Below are 17,173 nucleotides of genomic sequence, written 5' to 3' on the forward strand. Positions count from 1 at the left end.
AGGTCATGTATTTTGTGACGTCACCAATTCGTGTGTAGGTACGGCTTCTAGATCCGTGCCGAAATAGGTGATTAAACAACGACATAGGGATACTTACGATAATATAATATGATATGATATAGTAACCGTGATCTGGTGAACGGTTGTTGTTGTACCGCACTTTGCTCGATCTCGATAAGAAATAGGGTGGTAATCACGCATGCGCACATCTATAGTGGGTGTTTCTCCAAGGACGTTTACAGTCAACTCAACCGACTTTATGAGTTATTCATCAACAGAGGTATGTAAGTTCTCATTAATGTGTGTAGGTACGATGCATACATAACCACAATTCCATCTGAATTGTATGAGGGACGGATTTATCGAATTTATTAACATTTAAGTTCACGGCGTACGGATACACGACCAGTAGCTTGGTCAAACTATGTTCTTGACTTTCGGTACACGTAATAATCTACCAGATTATACAAAGCCGTCCTTGTCTGTAATGTTTTATGAGTCTAAAAGTCGGAAGTGTACTAGTAGTGATTTGTAGTGATCACCGTGATTGTGCAGTGCATGTATATCCCGGTGTCAAGGTTAAACGTACATTCCTGTGACCTATAGTTTGTTTGTTTGTCACACTTTTTGTTTTGTTTGTTTTTAACTTTATTACCTTCTACATGTGTAGAAACCAAAAAAGAAAAGCTATATTCTATTCTATTCTATAGTAACCTGCTATAGTTTTCAGCCCCGTCTCTCCTCTCCTCGTGAGGTGGGATCCACTTATTACTTTTTTTTTTTTTATTTACTTATTGACTCTTACACAATCCCCAGAGGGAAAGAAAATGGTCACAAAGTACAAGGAGAAATATATATATATAAAAACAAAACAAAAACACAATATACTAAATAACAAATACAATCACTAAATTACTAAATAATACAAAATCTCTAAAATACAATCTAATATAAAATTACAAAATTGACAGCAGGCATTAAGATGTCAAGTAAGACCCTGCTTCCTGACTTCAAAGCTTTTACTTATGAACTGTGCTACTGGTATACTAATGTTTTCATTCTGTAACAATTCCATGAATTTTTTCTCTGCAGGTTTATTTTCAAATGCTGGGATCATATCCTTAGCTTTATTGAACAGTTTGGCACGCAACTCATTATATTTGTTGCATTCCAGCAGAAAATGCATTTCATCCTCAATTAGACCTTTGTTACACATGTCACATTTGGTGCGGTTATCATTATGGACCTCACCTTTCCATCTTGTTAGAAATAAATCCTTGATGCTCAAATCAATTTGTTTCATTTGTGCCGAGGTTAATTTATCACAGTTGTTAACTGAATGATATTGTTGGATATTGTTTAATAATGATGTCACTTCTAGATACCATTTACTTTTAATGTTTTGGTTAACCACAAAAGCTTCCTTGAGTAACGCGTTATTGGACTGTAATATTTAATTATTTGTTTTTTTATAAATACGTCTAGGGGGTATCTGCCTAACTCGCTATACATGGCCATAATTGGTGTGTGTTGTGACACCCCCAGTAGATACCAACAATAACTTAATTGAACGTCTTCAATAGGTGATTTAGTGGAGAACTCATCACCCCAAACATCACAACCATAAATGAGGATAGGTCTGATGAGTTTGTCAAAAAGGGAAATTGAAACTTTTATACTTATGTTTTGTATTGAGCCAAGCTTTGCTTTCATTGAAAACAGCTTTTTGAGCCTTACGTTTAAGGTTTTTTAGGCCATCCTTAAACCTACCATTGGCACTAATGACTAGTCCCAGATAGTTATAAGATTTAACTGTATCAAGTTCGACACCTCCAAGAAAAAATGTATCATTATTCAAACGTCTGTTTGATTTATTGAAAATTAAAATTTTGGTTTTGTCAGTGTTGACAGAGAGCTTCCACGTTTTAGCATACAATGCCAAACTATCAAGACATGTCTGTAATCCCTGTTTAGTTTTAGAAAGTATCACAATATCATCGGCATAGAGTAGACAGCTGACATGCGAGTTTTCTAAATAAGGAGGATCACAGGTATTAGGATTGAAAATAGTGGGCAGGTCATTTAAAAAAAGATTGAAGAGAGTTGGACTAAGATTACATCCCTGTTTAACACCAATATTGGACTGAAATTGTTTTGTTAAGCCTTCTTTACATTTAACTTTATATTTTACTTTACTGTACATGTTTTTGATAGTTTTATACATTTTTCCTGTTATACCATATTTGATTAATTTTTTTGAATAGACCATCACGCCAGACACTGTCAAAGGCCTTTCAATAAAGCAGGCATATAATTTTTTTGATTTTTTAATATTTGTGTTATTTTGTTTATTGGCGCACTCTGACTTACCACTGTAGAGATATTTATTTACCAGGGTTTTTAGTATGAAAAGATTGTCTGTAGTTCGACAATCATGCCTGAATCCGAACTGTCGACCGGAAAGAATGTTATTAGAGTCTAAAAATGATGTCAGCCTAATATTTAGAATACTATTGAATAACTTGCCAAAACAGCTGGAGATGGCAATTCCCCTGTAGTTGGCCGGGTTATTTTTCGACCCAGATTTGTGGATTGGTACCAACAGGCCAGTGCTCCAAGAATGTGGATAGTTATTTGAACTATAAACAATATTAAAGTGTTTATGTATTGCATCTAATAAGTGATGTTCACCGTATTTTAACAATTCATTGCAAATTCTATCTTCTGCCGAAGCCTTGTTACTTTTAAGAAGTCTAATGGCTTTAGTTATTTCATTTTTTAAGATTGGTCTGTCTAAATAGGGGCTGCTACTTGCACTCTTTTCACTATTCTCCAGTTCATTCACAATCAGAATTTGATGTGCTGCTATCAGTATTAAGTAGGTTCTTAAAGTAAACCAACCAATCACCAGGTTGAACATTCCCATTATTATTACTGGGGTTTTCGCCATTCATATCACGAAGAAACTTCCAAAATTTAGAGGTGTCTGATTTAGAATTTTCCAATTCTTTGAGTTGTGCAATCACTGTTCTCCGTGCAACAGCACCTTTTCTTATTGCATCCCCTTATTACCGCACCCCGTACAATAGTACCTAGTTCTTATTGCATCCTCTTATTACTGCACCCCGTGCAATAGTACCTAGTGTAGAGTGTCTGAAACTCAATAGTGCAGGATGGCACTGGATAATAATTCACACACACAGAATCTAATCTCGTCAGCCATGATGGATTTTTAATAATAAATCACGCCCTCTACTGGCCATGTTTATTAATTACAGGTCAAAGGTCATATGACATAACAGGACACTACATCCCTCCTCTCGTTTTAATGCATCAATAATAGATGTTATGTCTGACTGATGATTATTATTATTTATTTTTTTAACAAAACTCGAACCATGAACTACTAACAATGTCCTCACTGATTTGTACATTTACTACAATGTTCAAGTCTAATACTACTGCTCTACATTCATTATTACTATTTTCTATTTTGCTCAGTTAAGATATAAACCAGATTGTTCAGAGTTCAGCTTCTTTTGTAGTACGTTCATCAGGAGTTAATATTTATAACAAAACTAGATGTCTAACATTTGAACACTTTATGCAAATCTGCATTTTATAACGAAATTGACAATCAAATTTGAATAAGGGCAGCGATCCGCCTACACCCTTTTCTGACATATGTCAGATGTCAAGTCATCACATAATCATCATATTTTTTAGGCACATGTTTAATGCGTGTTGGTCTAGATGAAACTTGCAGCTCAATTGGATCACTTTGGATTGGCTCCTTAGCTCTCACAGTTTCTTTCGTGGATTGGTTCCCTTCATCATGAGTAGATTCTCCTCAGGTTGCACATATTCCTTGACATGAGTACAGTTTCTCTTGTATTGTACTCCTTCTGGTGATTCTATCACAACGCTATTTCCATTTTTGCTGAGTAGTTCATATGGCTCACTGGCAAATGGGGTTGACAGTTTATTTTCACATTTCTGTCTGATGAGTACTTTGTCTCCTAGTCTTCATTCGGATTCAACTTCGTGTCGTTTATTGTCTGCGTACAGTTTGGCTCTGGTTTTCATCTCTGTATCATGGTCACGGACTTCACTGACTTTGCGGTTCTCGCTTAGATTCGGAAGTTTTGTGCGAATTTGTCGTTTGTACAACAACTCAGACGGACTAACTCCCATTGTTTGATGTGGCGTTGCGCGATACGCGGATAGATACGCTTTTATTTCCTTCTCCCAATCTTTGTGTTCAGCTTGGGCGATTCTCATCCGTTTAAGTAATGACCGGTTTTGTCGCTCAACTTCCCTGTTGGCCTGAGGCCACAATGGTGTAACTCAACGATGTTCGATTCCCTTGTCTGCTAGATATTTCGTGAAGCCTTCTGAGTTGAATGGTGGTCCATTGTCACTTGTTATGGACAGCGGTAGGCCATACGTTAAGAAGAATCTCTCCAGGCTCTCGATCACTCACTCTGTTGTCGTAGATTTAGTCACACTAATTTCGTAGAACCTGCTACAATAATCTACCAAGACAAGTACATAGTCACTCGATGGCATTGGACCTAGAAAGTCTATAGCGAGATCCTGCCATGGTCACTGCGGTAATTTGGTACTTTTAGTCGGTTCCGGTGGCGTTGAACTACTCACCAGTTGGCAACTGTGACAACTTTTACAAAATTTCTCAGCTTGTTTGTCGATTCCGGGCAACCACACTTTGGTCCGTAACGTCTGTTTCATGCCCACGATTCCTAAATGTCCCTCGTGCGCTAGTGTCAATACACGTTGACGCAGTTTTCGCGGTATGACAAGTCTGGTACCACGGAGTACCAGTTTTCCGATTACGCATAATTCAGAAGATGCTGGTATATACGGCCTGCAGCAATTATCTTCCCACTGACCGAATTCGATACAATGGTTTAGTGCGACTAGCTCTTCATCATATGCTGACGCTTCCTCGACTTCTTGGATTGTCATTGCGTTTGGTGTAGCAGATACAGCAACAAATTTGACGTAGTCGTCGGTTGGCGAGTGTATTCGAACTGACGGTTGATTCTCTGATGAAATAAGTCGCGACAGGGGGTCTGTGATATTCACCTTGCCAGGTATGTATTTCACCTTGAATTTGTACTGTTGCAGTCTCAGAACCCACCGTTCGATCCTAGCACATGGTTTAGACTTTGTCGAATAGATTACTTCAAGTGGTTTGTGATCGATACATATTACAAACTCAGTTCCATATAAATATGTATGAAACCGTTCACAAGCCCATACTACAACATGTATGGCTAATGCTACCTTTTCGGTTTGTGAATACCGACGTTCAACTTCTGTCAGGCTTTTACTCGCATAGCTGATGACTCTGTATACACCTTGCTGCTTTTGCACGAGGACCGCACCTAGTCCAACTGGGCTGGCATCTGCTATGATTTGCGTGTCCGCGTCTTTATCAAAGTATCCAAGGATTTCAGCACTCGCGAGTCGTTGTTTGTGCTCTTTGAACGATGCTTTCTGTTGTTCGCCGAATTCAAATGGTACACCTTTCTTCGTCAACTGCCGTAGCGGGTCAGCTATTGTTGCGAAGTCAGTAATAAACCTAGCATTGTAGTTGGTTAGCCCGAGAAAACTACGAACTTCGGTTGCGGTTTTGGGTTTGCGTGCATTGAGTACTGCGTTTACTTTCGCGTCGGTTGGTCCGATTCCGTGTTTAGTTAGTAATAACCCCATGAAGGTTAATTGTGACATGTAAAACTCACACTTTGCTTTTTTTAATGTCAGATTTTTCTCTCTAAGTCTCTCGAGGACTTGCGCTAGTCGTTTATCATGCTCGGCTTCATTTTTCGCATGCAGGATTATGTCGTCGGATATGTTGGCAACACCCTCACATTCGTGTAGTACTTGTTGTATTACGTGTTGATATACTTATGGTGCTGCATTGATCCCCAACATCAGACGCTTATATCGGTATAGTCCGCAATGTGTAACGAAAGTAGTAAATGTAATACTGCGTGATTCAGGGTCAAGCTCAAGTTGGTGGTAACCCCATCTGAGGTCAAGCTTGCTGAATATAGTACTTTGGTTTACCTCATGTAGAACTTCTTCTACCGTTGGTATCGGGTGACGTTCGCGAATAATTGCTTGGTTCGCCTGACGCATGTCCACATGTAGCCGGATTTCCCCATTTGGTTTGGGTACAACGACAACCGGACTCATCCACGGTGTTGGGCCATCGACTGGTTCGACGATGTCCATGTCAATTAATTCGTCAATCTTAGCCTTGAATTTGTCACGCATGCTGAACGGTGTACGACGCACTGGTTGCGCTACCAGTCTCACTTCAGGGTCAATATGTAGTTTGATTTGGTAATCTTTCAGCTTACCGACGCCGGTGAAAACATCACTATATTTATCTGTTATTGCTGATTCACTCCTAATGGCCTTAAAGTTCGCGCTTAGTTTCAAGACTCCTAGTTTGACTGCAGTCTCTTTTCCGAGCAAGGAATTCAGCTTTAATTTGTGTGTCTGCAATTCGTGTTATTGCAGTGAAGCTCCCTTTTATTTCTAGCGGTTTACTGCATCCATATGCGTACAATTTCTTGGTTGAGCTTTTTGTACAGTCAATACATTTTATTTTGAGCTTCTTCAGCTTTTCCCATAGATCAATATTAATTATGTTGCTGCTGGCTCCGGAGTCGATTACCATATTAATTGGAATACCCCCTACCATCACTATGATTTTCTCAATGTTGCGTCTCTGTTGGACTGCAAATGTATATTCATCCTCAGACTCATCAGCGCTGACGTAATTTATGGATGGTTTATTTCTCCTTTTTCCTCTCCATTTGGTTTTAGGGTTGGTTGTTTTTGTTTTACACTGTGCTGCGAAGTGGTCTGGTTTACTGCACTTGGAGCAGATTTTCCCTCTGGCGGGGGGGGGGGGGGGGGGGGGGGGCACTCAGGATCTCGACCATAATGTCCCACTTTCCCGCACCGGTAACATGTAGCAGCGGATTTTGCACTGGGGTTGTTTTCCTTACGAAACGGTTTTCTCCCTGTGTTTTTCCCTTGTACACGGTGAATGGGCAATTCGGTACTCATAGTAGCTATACCCTCAAGTTGAATTTTGACAGCCTCATATGCAGCAGAACTTTCTAGTACCTCCTCAGTGTCAGTTTCTGCCCCTTCTCTAACAGTTTTCTACGTAAACCTGTTGATCGGCAGTTTTCAACCACTTGATCACGTATTTGTTTGTTAGACTGGGCCCCATAATCGCAATCTTTCACAACTTGTTTCAGCCTGGTCACAAATTGGGCAACACTTTCACTTTCATGTTGTTTCATGGCTCGGAAAATGTGGTTCTGGTAGGTACAGTACTCATTCCGCCCAACCTCCCGCTTTTATCGCTTTTTTTCCCCGACCGCTCGCTGCTTCCCGACCGGAAACCGGCCGCTTTTTTTCCGCTCGCTCGCGTTCGCTTTTGTTCGCTCGCTCGCTCCTGCTATGGCTGGCTTCAGAAACATCGTCCGCTTGCCAACCGACCGCTGGAGTAACAATGATCGTACATTGTATGTATAAACTTAAGTTTTTATTTGTAATAAATTTAGGTTTTAATGACGATTCAAAACACAACGCCTATTGCTTCTCTGTTTTGGAACAAAGACGCCTTCAAATCACTTGACACATTGTAACGTTTGCTACGCAAGTCGAACTGTGACCTGTATTTACACATTTACGTCCTTGTGTGTGTAGTTCAAGCAGCTATATAACTGGTCAATCGCGATATGTATTGAGTACTAGTATTTGTGTGTTGTGTGTGTGTTTCTGTGTGTGATTTTGACTAAATTTATTCCGAACGGCGCTTAAAATAATTTGACACTTTGTTATTTGCGAACGCAACTCACACTATGACCCTTACTCAATTTGCATAAGTAATACGATTGCTGTAGTTCAGAAAATCTATTGGTTAACTTTTGCTCGTGTCTGGGTGTGCAAAACAAAACTGCACATATAATTATTGCATAGCTGAATTTCTACAAATCAATTGGACTTAAACTACTAGTATAATGACTGTGACGATTAATCGCTTGTCTGAGTACATGCGGCGACGAATTATTGGATTGGCAGCAGCCGGACGAAAAATGAAAGAGATCTCGGAACAGTTAATTTGTTGAGGAAAACAAAACAAACGCAGCCAGTGATACATTTTGAAAACAAAAATACAAAATAAACGCAATCAGAGGCGCCGAACACGCGCGTTGGAAATAAATAAAACGTGTTGTGACAGTCTCACCAAACTCTTTCACTCGCCCAATATAATTATGCTATTTCCCAAAGCACTTATATTTAATACATTGACAAAAAACACCGCAAGAAAAATGTAAATCAGGCTTGTAATTACTAGTAACTCTACTCGAACGCAATGTTGATCACTGTAAAAGTGGATAAATTCGAACCGTCATCAAATTCAAAATTCAAGCGATCTCGTTGAATGTCAAAAATAAACTTGATGTTTAGAAAGACAAAAACAACACCATATTAGAGTGCAAAAAAGTTAGCAGCAAAGAACGAGAAGTGCATGTGGGAAAGCGATGAGTGAACTCGAGGAAAATTATGCTGATGTGAGAACAAGCCATATACCCGCGGAGTACTCGCTAAAACAAAGAGAAAATGTGCCATTTCAAAGGGCACCCTTACAAATAATGTCTGCGATTGTGTGAACATGATAACGTGCAAACAAGGAACAGAGCTCGTGGTCCACACGGAAACTTAGCGATGACGCAGTTAGATGTATACGGCTGTTGAAAACAGAGACTCCTTCGATCTCATATAAGCAGGTTCACGTGTTCATTTTCAACTATTACCAACAACACTATGATAATAAAGACATTATGAAATTCTTTTGTTTTTATGTAGAAAAATACAGTAATTTTACCAAGTAAAATCATATTTATTAAAATTGTTGTTCATACATGAGTTGTCGAACACACTACATAGTTTGTAATTTCATCCAGCTCCTTTCAGTCACGATTCAAGACAAATAAAAGGCCACAAATATAGATAATATAGCAAATTATTTTTTCTGTAATATTCGTGTGTAATCAGTATTTATGAAAAAAAATTATGGGTACAAATGGAATAGATTTCGTTATGAATTATTCTTAATATCAATTTCTAAATTATTTTGTCAAAATCAGTTTTTTTTCCAGTTTTTTTTCCCCCAAAACGAAAGAATTTCATAATGTCGGGAACGAGAAGTTTTTTTTTTATTGTTATTTATTGGGAACGGAAAGTCTTTATCGTAGTGCTTCGCCTCGGTTGACAATGAGCTTTTCGGGTCGCTAAAACTGTATGTCCACCTCTGTTGGGGTGAACATTTGTATTATTATACTGAATAAATCTTAGAACAGAAATGGTGGCACTCAATCATGGCAATCTTCCAGGTCATCGTTAGAAAGATTTTCGGAGGCAAATTTAATCTTGAAGGATTGCAGGAAATTGACCCTTACCGATTCATATTTATGAATTAATCGGGATTCAGGTACCATAGTGTTTGTAACAGGAAAAAAACTCTTTCGCGTGGGATTTTTCATGCAAACATTGTGAATGGTTCCCTGACACTGATTCCTTTTTAACTTTCAATTTTTCTAAGACGCGGCAAACCCTGCTCATGACCGGAGACGTCGTCGAGATGCAGGTGCGATTCCTCTTAGCAACGCGTTCAAAGCGTGTGGTCGGCGCCTTTGATTGCGTTTATTTTGTTCTTTTATTCACGTAATCTATCACTGGCAGCGTTTGTTTTGTCGCGTCTCACAACTTAATGTCCAAGTTGACTTTGTTTTGGCTGTAAGTGAACTACGTACAGCTCATGAAAGTATTTCGCCCAGAGTTTGCAAAAAACAGAATACCCTGCAAAATTTGAATCCTTTATTTTATAACGAGACATTGGGCGCAAAAATAAAAACCATAATTGTAATTCAACAAGTTTATGTAACGTGTTAGTCCGCTTGCCAGCCGCCTAGTTAAAAAAACGTGATCTCCATTGATGTCGGCTTCGACAACTTCGGACAAGTAAGACGGGCGCTGGCCGACATTACATTTGCAAGTATTGTATTTGTTTGACAAATTGTACACTACGGTCATTCTATAACAATCGATCAGTCGTTTTTTTCACAGTCTTACTATTCCTGCAGATATTCTTCAATTGTTATAGGTGCCACGGATTTTAACATAACTACAACTTGACCCGTGTTAAACCCAAACCATGCGTGCATGACAACCGTCACCCTACACACGGTTACTCAACGAATACCGTACTCTACAGTCGACATTTTTCGCTCTCCACCAAAAATAGAATGGTTTTATTTCATATTAGTTGTGTCTGTGTCAGTGTCGTATTTGATTTCACATGTTTGGTTCGATCTTGTTTATGGTGGATATTATTACTACGCGTATGTATTATTACTAATTTTATATGGCCGTGTGATCCACCGTATTTTTTCTACGGTCTTTCTATAATTTCTGATTGTATTTATTCTTATTTTAACATCATAAAAACAAAAATGATACACTTGTACATGAAACAGTAGGTAATGAACTGTAAATGTGGGTGGTTGCGCTGTCAGGCGAGCGAGCGATTGCGCGAGCAGATACTTCCGGATTTGCGCGGTCGAAAAAAAAGCAGAAATTGCGTGGTCGAATTGAACAAAGCGAGCGAAAAAAAAGCGATCGAAATCCGGAAGCGGGCGGGAGGTTGGGCGAAATGAGTACTGTAGTGTTTACTTGGGTTTTGAAATAATTGTTCAAAGCCTCTTCTGTCTTCTCATATTCTTTGGCACTACCAGTATCGTCCAGTGTTTCAAATATTGTTTGTACATTCTCACCTGCTGAATGGAGTAGCAATGCTCTTCTCTGTTGTTTGTTGGTCTCTTCACCAGCTGTGACAATCAGTCCCTTGCTATCAGCGTACATGGAGAAACTTTTCACCCATCTTTTCCATCGTGTGCCAACACTGTTTGGGTCTTCATTTGCATTGAATGGTTTCACTCCCACGATGTCACCAATATTGACTCCAGCCATTTCTTATTTTACCAGAATGTTCCTTGATGATTATTTTTGATCCTCGTCGCCAGTTATAGAGTGTCTGATACTCGATAGTGCAGGATGGCACTGGATAATAATTCACACACACACAGAATCTAATCTAGTCAGCCATGATGGATTTTTAATAATAAAGCACGCCCTCGACTGGCCATGTATATTAATTACAGGTCAAAGGTCATATGACATAACAGGACACTACACCTAGTTCTAAGTGCAACCCCTTATTACTGCACCCCGTACAATGGTACCTAGTTCATATTGCATCTCCTGATTAATGCACCTCGTGCAATAGTATCTAGTTCTTATTGCATCCCCTTATTACTGCACCTCGTGCAATAGTACCTAGTTCTTATTGCATCCCCTTATTACTGCACCTCGTGCAATAGTACCTAGTTCTTATTGCATCGCTTATTACTGCACCCCGTGCAATAGTACCTAGTTCTTATTGCATCCCCTTATTACTGCACCCCATGCAATAGTACCTAGTTCTTTTTGCATCACTTATTACTGCACCCCGTGCAATAGTACCTAGTTCTTTTTGCATCACTTATTACTGCACCCCGTGCAATAGTGCCTAGTTCTTATTGCATCGCTTATTACTGCACCCCATGCAATAGTACCTAGTTCTTATTGCATCTCATTATTACCGCACCCCGTACAATAGTTCCTAATTCTAAGTGCAACCCCTTATTGCTGCACCCCATGAATAGTACCTAGTTCTGATTGCATCCCTTTATTACTGCACCCCGTACAATGGTACCTAGTTCTTATTGCATCCCTTATTACTGCACCCCGTACAATGGTACCTAGTTCTTATTGCATCCCCTGATTAATGCACACCGTGCAATAGTACCTAGTTCTTATTGCATCGCTTATTACTGCACCCCGTACAATGGTACCTAGTTCTTATCGCATCCCTTATTACTGCACCCCATACAATGGTACCTAGTTCATATTGCATCCCCTTATTGCTGCACCCCATGAATAGTACCTAGTTCTTATTGCATCCCCTTATTACTGCACCCCGTACAATGGTACCTAGTTCTTCTTGCATCCCCTTATTACTGCACCTCGTGCAATAGTACCTAGTTCTTATTGCATCCCTTATTACTGCACCCCATACAATGGTACCTAGTTCTAAGTGCAACCCCGTATTACTGCACCCCATGAATAGTACCTAGTTCTGATTGCATCCCTTATTATTGCACCCCGTGCAATAGTACCTAGTTCTAAGTGCAACCCCGTATTACTGCACCCCATGAATAGTACCTAGTTCTTATTGCATCCCATTATTACTGCACCTCGTACAATGGTACCTAGTTCTGATTGCATCCCTTATTACTGCACCCCGTGAAATAGTACCTAGTTCTTATTGCATCCCTTATTACTGCACCCCATACAATGGTACCTAGTTCTAAGTGCATCCCCTTATTACTGCACCCCATGAATAGTACCTAGTTCTTATTGCATCCCATTATTACTGCACCCCGTACAATGGTACCTAGTTCTTATCGCATCCCCTTATTACTGCACCTCGTACAATGGTACCTAGTTCTGATTGCATCCCTTATTACTGCACCCCGTACAATGGTACCTAGTTCTTATTGCATCCCCTTATTACTGCACCTCGTGCAATAGTACCTAGTTCTAAGTGCAACCCCGTATTACTGCACCCCATGAATAGTACCTAGTTCTTATTGCATCCCCTTATTACTGCACCCCATTAATAGTACCTAGTTCTAATTGCATCCCCTTATTACTGCACCTCGTGCAATGGTACCTAGTTCTTATTGCAACCCCTTATCACTGCACCCCGTACAATGGTACCTAGTTCTTATTGCATCCCCTTATTACTGCACCCCGTACAATGGTACCGAGTTCTTATTGCATCCCCTTATTACTGCACTCCATACAATGGTACCTAGTTCTTATTGCATCCCCTTATTACTGCACCCCGTGCAATAGTACCTAGTTTTTATTGCATCGCTTATTACTGCACCCCGTGCAATAGTAACTAGTTTTTATTGCATCTCATTATTACTGCACCCCGTACAATAGTACCTAGTTCTTATTGCATCCCCTTATTACTGCACCCTGTACAATGGTACCTAGTTCTTATTGCATCCTCTTATTACTGCACCCCATGCAATAGCACCTAGTTCTTATCGCATCCCTTATTACTGCACCCTGTGCAATAGTACCTAGTTCTAATTGCATCCCCTTATTACTGCACCCCATGCAATAGTACCTAGTTCTTATTGCATCCTCTTATTACTGCACCCCATGCAATCGTACCTAGTTCTTATTGCATCCTCTTATTACTGCACCCCGTACAATAGTACCTAGTTCTTATTGCATCCTTTTATTACTGCACCCCGTACAATGGTACCTAGTTCTTATTGCATCCTATTATTACTGCACCCCATGCAATAGTACCTAGTTCTTATTGCATCCTCTTATTACTGCACCCCGTACAATAGTACCTAGTTCTTATTGCATCCTTTTATTACTGCACCCCGTACAATGGTACCTAGTTCTTATTGCATCCTATTATTACTGCACCCCATGCAATAGTACCTAGTTCTTATTGCATCCTCTTATTACTGCACCCCGTACAATGGTACCTAGTTCTTATTGCATCCTATTATTACTGCACCCCATGCAATAGTACCTAGTTCTTATCACATCCCTTATTACTGCATACCGTGCAATAGTTCTTATTGCATCCCTTATTACTGCACCCCGTACAATGGTACCTAGTTCTTATTGCATCTCCTCATTAATGCACCTCATGCAATAGTACCTAGTTCTTATTGCATCGCTTATTACTGTACCCCATACAATGGTACCTAGTTCTTATTGCATCCCCTTATTACTGCACCTCATGCAATAGTACCTAGTTCTTATCGCATCCCTTATTACTGCATCCCGTGCAATAGTACCTAGTTCTTATCGCATCCCTTATTACTGCATCCCGTGCAAAAGTACCTAGTTCTTATTGCATCCCTTATTACTGCACCCCGTACAATGGTACCTAGTTCTTATTGCATCTCCTCATTAATGCACCTCATGCAATAGTACCTAGTTCTTATTGCATCCCTTATTACTGCACCCCGTACAATGGTACCTGGTTCTTATTGCATCCCCTTATTACTGCATCCCGTGCAATAGTACCTAGTTCTTATTGCATCCCTTATTACTGCACCCCGTACAATGGTACCTAGTTCTTATTGCATCTCCTCATTAATGCACCTCATGCAATAGTACCTAGTTCTTATTGCATCGCTTATTACTGTACCCCATACAATGGTACCTAGTTTATATTGCATCCCCTTATTACTGCACCTCGTGCAATGGTACCTAGTTCTTATTGCATCCCTTATTACTGCACCTCGTGCAATAGTACCTAGTTCTAAGTGCAACCCCTTATTGCTGCACCCCATGAATAGTACCTAGTTCTGATTGCATTCCTTTATTACTGCACCCCGTACAATGGTACCTAGTTCTTATTACATCCCCTTATTACTGCACCTCGTGCAATAGTACCTAGTTCTAAGTGCAACCCCTTATTACTGCACCCCGTGCAATAGTGCCTAGTTCTTATTGCATCGCTTATTACTGCACTCCATACAATGGTACCTAGTTCTTATTGCATCTCCTCATTAATGCACCTCATGCAATAGTACCTAGTTCTTATTGCATCGCTTATTACTGCACCTCGTGCAATAGTACCTAGTTCTTATTGCATCCCCTTATTACTGCACCTCGTGCAATAGTACCTAGTTCTAAGTGCAACCCCTTATTACTGCACCCCGTGCAATAGTGCCTAGTTCTTATTGCATTGCTTATTACTGCACCCCGTGCAATAGTACCTAGTTCTTCTTGCATCTCATTATTACTGCACCCCGTACAATGGTACCTACCGTAGTTCTTATTGCATCCCCTGATTACTGCACCCCGTACAATAGTACCTAATTCTTATTGCATCCCCTTATTACTGCACCCCGTACAATGGTACCTAGTTCTTATTGCATCCTCTTATTACTGCACCCCATGAATAGTTCCTAATTCTAAGTGCAACCCTTTATTACTGCACCCCATGCAATAGTACCTAGTTCTTATCGCATCCCTTATTACTGCACCCTGTGCAATAGTACCTAGTTCTTATTGCATCCCTTATTACTGCACCCCATGCAATCGTACAGAGTTCTTATTGCATCCTATTATTACTGCACCCCATGCAATAGTACCTGGTTCTTATCGCATCCCTTATTACTGCACCCCGTGCAATAGTACCTAGTTCTTATTGCATCCCTTATTACTGCACCTCGTACAATGGTACCTAGTTCTTATTGCATCTCCTCATTAATGCACCTCATGCAATAGTACCTAGTTCTTATTGCATCGCTTATTACTGCACCCCGTACAATGGTACCTAGTTCTTATCGCATCCCTTATTACTGCACCCCGTACAATGGTACCTAGTTCTTATCGCATCCCTTATTACTGCACCTCGTACAATGGTACCTAGTTCGTATTGCATCCCCTTATTACTGCACCTCGTGCAATAGTACCTAGTTCTTATTGCATCGCTTATTACTGCACCTCGTGCAATAGTACCTAGTTCTTATTGCATCCCCTTATTACTGCACCTCGTGCAATAGTACCTAGTTCTAAGTGCAACCCCTTATTACTGCACCCCGTGCAATAGTGCCTAGTTCTTATTGCATTGCTTATTACTGCACCCCGTGCAATAGTACCTAGTTCTTCTTGCATCTCATTATTACTGCACCCCGTACAATGGTACCTACCGTAGTTCTTATTGCATCCCCTGATTACTGCACCCCGTACAATAGTACCTAATTCTTATTGCATCCCCTTATTACTGCACCCCGTACAATGGTACCTAGTTCTTATTGCATCCTCTTATTACTGCACCCCATGAATAGTTCCTAATTCTAAGTGCAACCCTTTATTACTGCACCCCATGCAATAGTACCTAGTTCTTATCGCATCCCTTATTACTGCACCCTGTGCAATAGTACCTAGTTCTTATTGCATCCCTTATTACTGCACCCCATGCAATCGTACAGAGTTCTTATTGCATCCTATTATTACTGCACCCCATGCAATAGTACCTGGTTCTTATCGCATCCCTTATTACTGCACCCCGTGCAATAGTACCTAGTTCTTATTGCATCCCTTATTACTGCACCTCGTACAATGGTACCTAGTTCTTATTGCATCTCCTCATTAATGCACCTCATGCAATAGTACCTAGTTCTTATTGCATCGCTTATTACTGCACCCCGTACAATGGTACCTAGTTCTTATCGCATCCCTTATTACTGCACCCCGTACAATGGTACCTAGTTCTTATCGCATCCCTTATTACTGCACCTCGTACAATGGTACCTAGTTCGTATTGCATCCCCTTATTACTGCACCTCGTGCAATAGTACCTAGTTCTTATTGCATCCCCTTATTACTGCACCTCGTGCAATAGTACCTAGTTCTGATTGCATCCCCTTATTACTGCACCTCGTGCAATAGTACCTAGTTCTTATTGCATCCCCTTATTACTGCACCTCGTGCAATAGTACCTAGTTCTGATTGCATCCCCTTATTACTGCACCTCGTACAATGGTACCTAGTTCTTATTGTATCCCCTTATTACTGCACCTCGTGCAATAGTACCTAGTTCTTATTGCATCCCCTGTTTAATGCACCGCGTGCAATAGTATCTAGTTCTTATTGCATCGCTTATTACTGCACCCCATACAATGGTACCTAGTTCTTATTGCATCGCTTATTACTGCACCCCATACAATGGTACCTAGTTCTTATTGCATCCTCTTATTACTGCACCCCATACAATGGTACCTAGTTCTTATTGCATCCTCTTATTACTGCACCCCATTAATAGTACCTATTTCTAATTGCATCCCCTTATTACTGTACCCCGTACAATGGTACCTAGTTCTTATTGCATCCCCTTATTACTGCACCTCGTACAATGGTACCTAGTTCTTATTGCAACCCCTTATACTGCACCCCGTACAAT

The 17,173-nt window shown here is 40.2% G+C and overlaps 2 protein-coding genes across 3 annotated transcripts in view; one reads left to right on the top strand and one right to left on the bottom strand.

The window, feature by feature from the left end:
* LOC102804164 (histamine N-methyltransferase-like) overlaps window positions 1-240 on the bottom strand; it is a 44,849-nt gene extending 44,609 nt beyond the window's left edge. The window contains exon 1 of the mRNA XM_085498100.1: window positions 98-240. Within this exon, the coding sequence (XP_085354226.1) occupies window positions 98-209 (112 nt within the window). The 5' untranslated portion in view covers window positions 210-240. The remainder of the gene's footprint in view (window positions 1-97) is intronic.
* The window catches only part of LOC100370527 (histamine N-methyltransferase-like), a 34,413-nt gene that overhangs the window by 393 nt on the left and 16,847 nt on the right, over window positions 1-17,173 (top strand). Inside the window, exon 1 of one of the 2 annotated variants that reach the window (XM_085498101.1) lies at window positions 169-280. The exons of the other annotated variant lie outside the window; for it this stretch is intronic. The gene's annotated coding sequence lies outside the window, so the exon portion shown is untranslated. Of the gene's footprint in view, window positions 1-168; window positions 281-17,173 lie in introns of those variants that run through there. 2 annotated transcript variants of the gene reach the window in all.

Source organism: Saccoglossus kowalevskii, chromosome 4 (assembly GCF_978046115.1).
Source record: "Saccoglossus kowalevskii chromosome 4, keSacKowa6.1, whole genome shotgun sequence".
Taxonomy (NCBI): domain Eukaryota; kingdom Metazoa; phylum Hemichordata; class Enteropneusta; family Harrimaniidae; genus Saccoglossus; species Saccoglossus kowalevskii.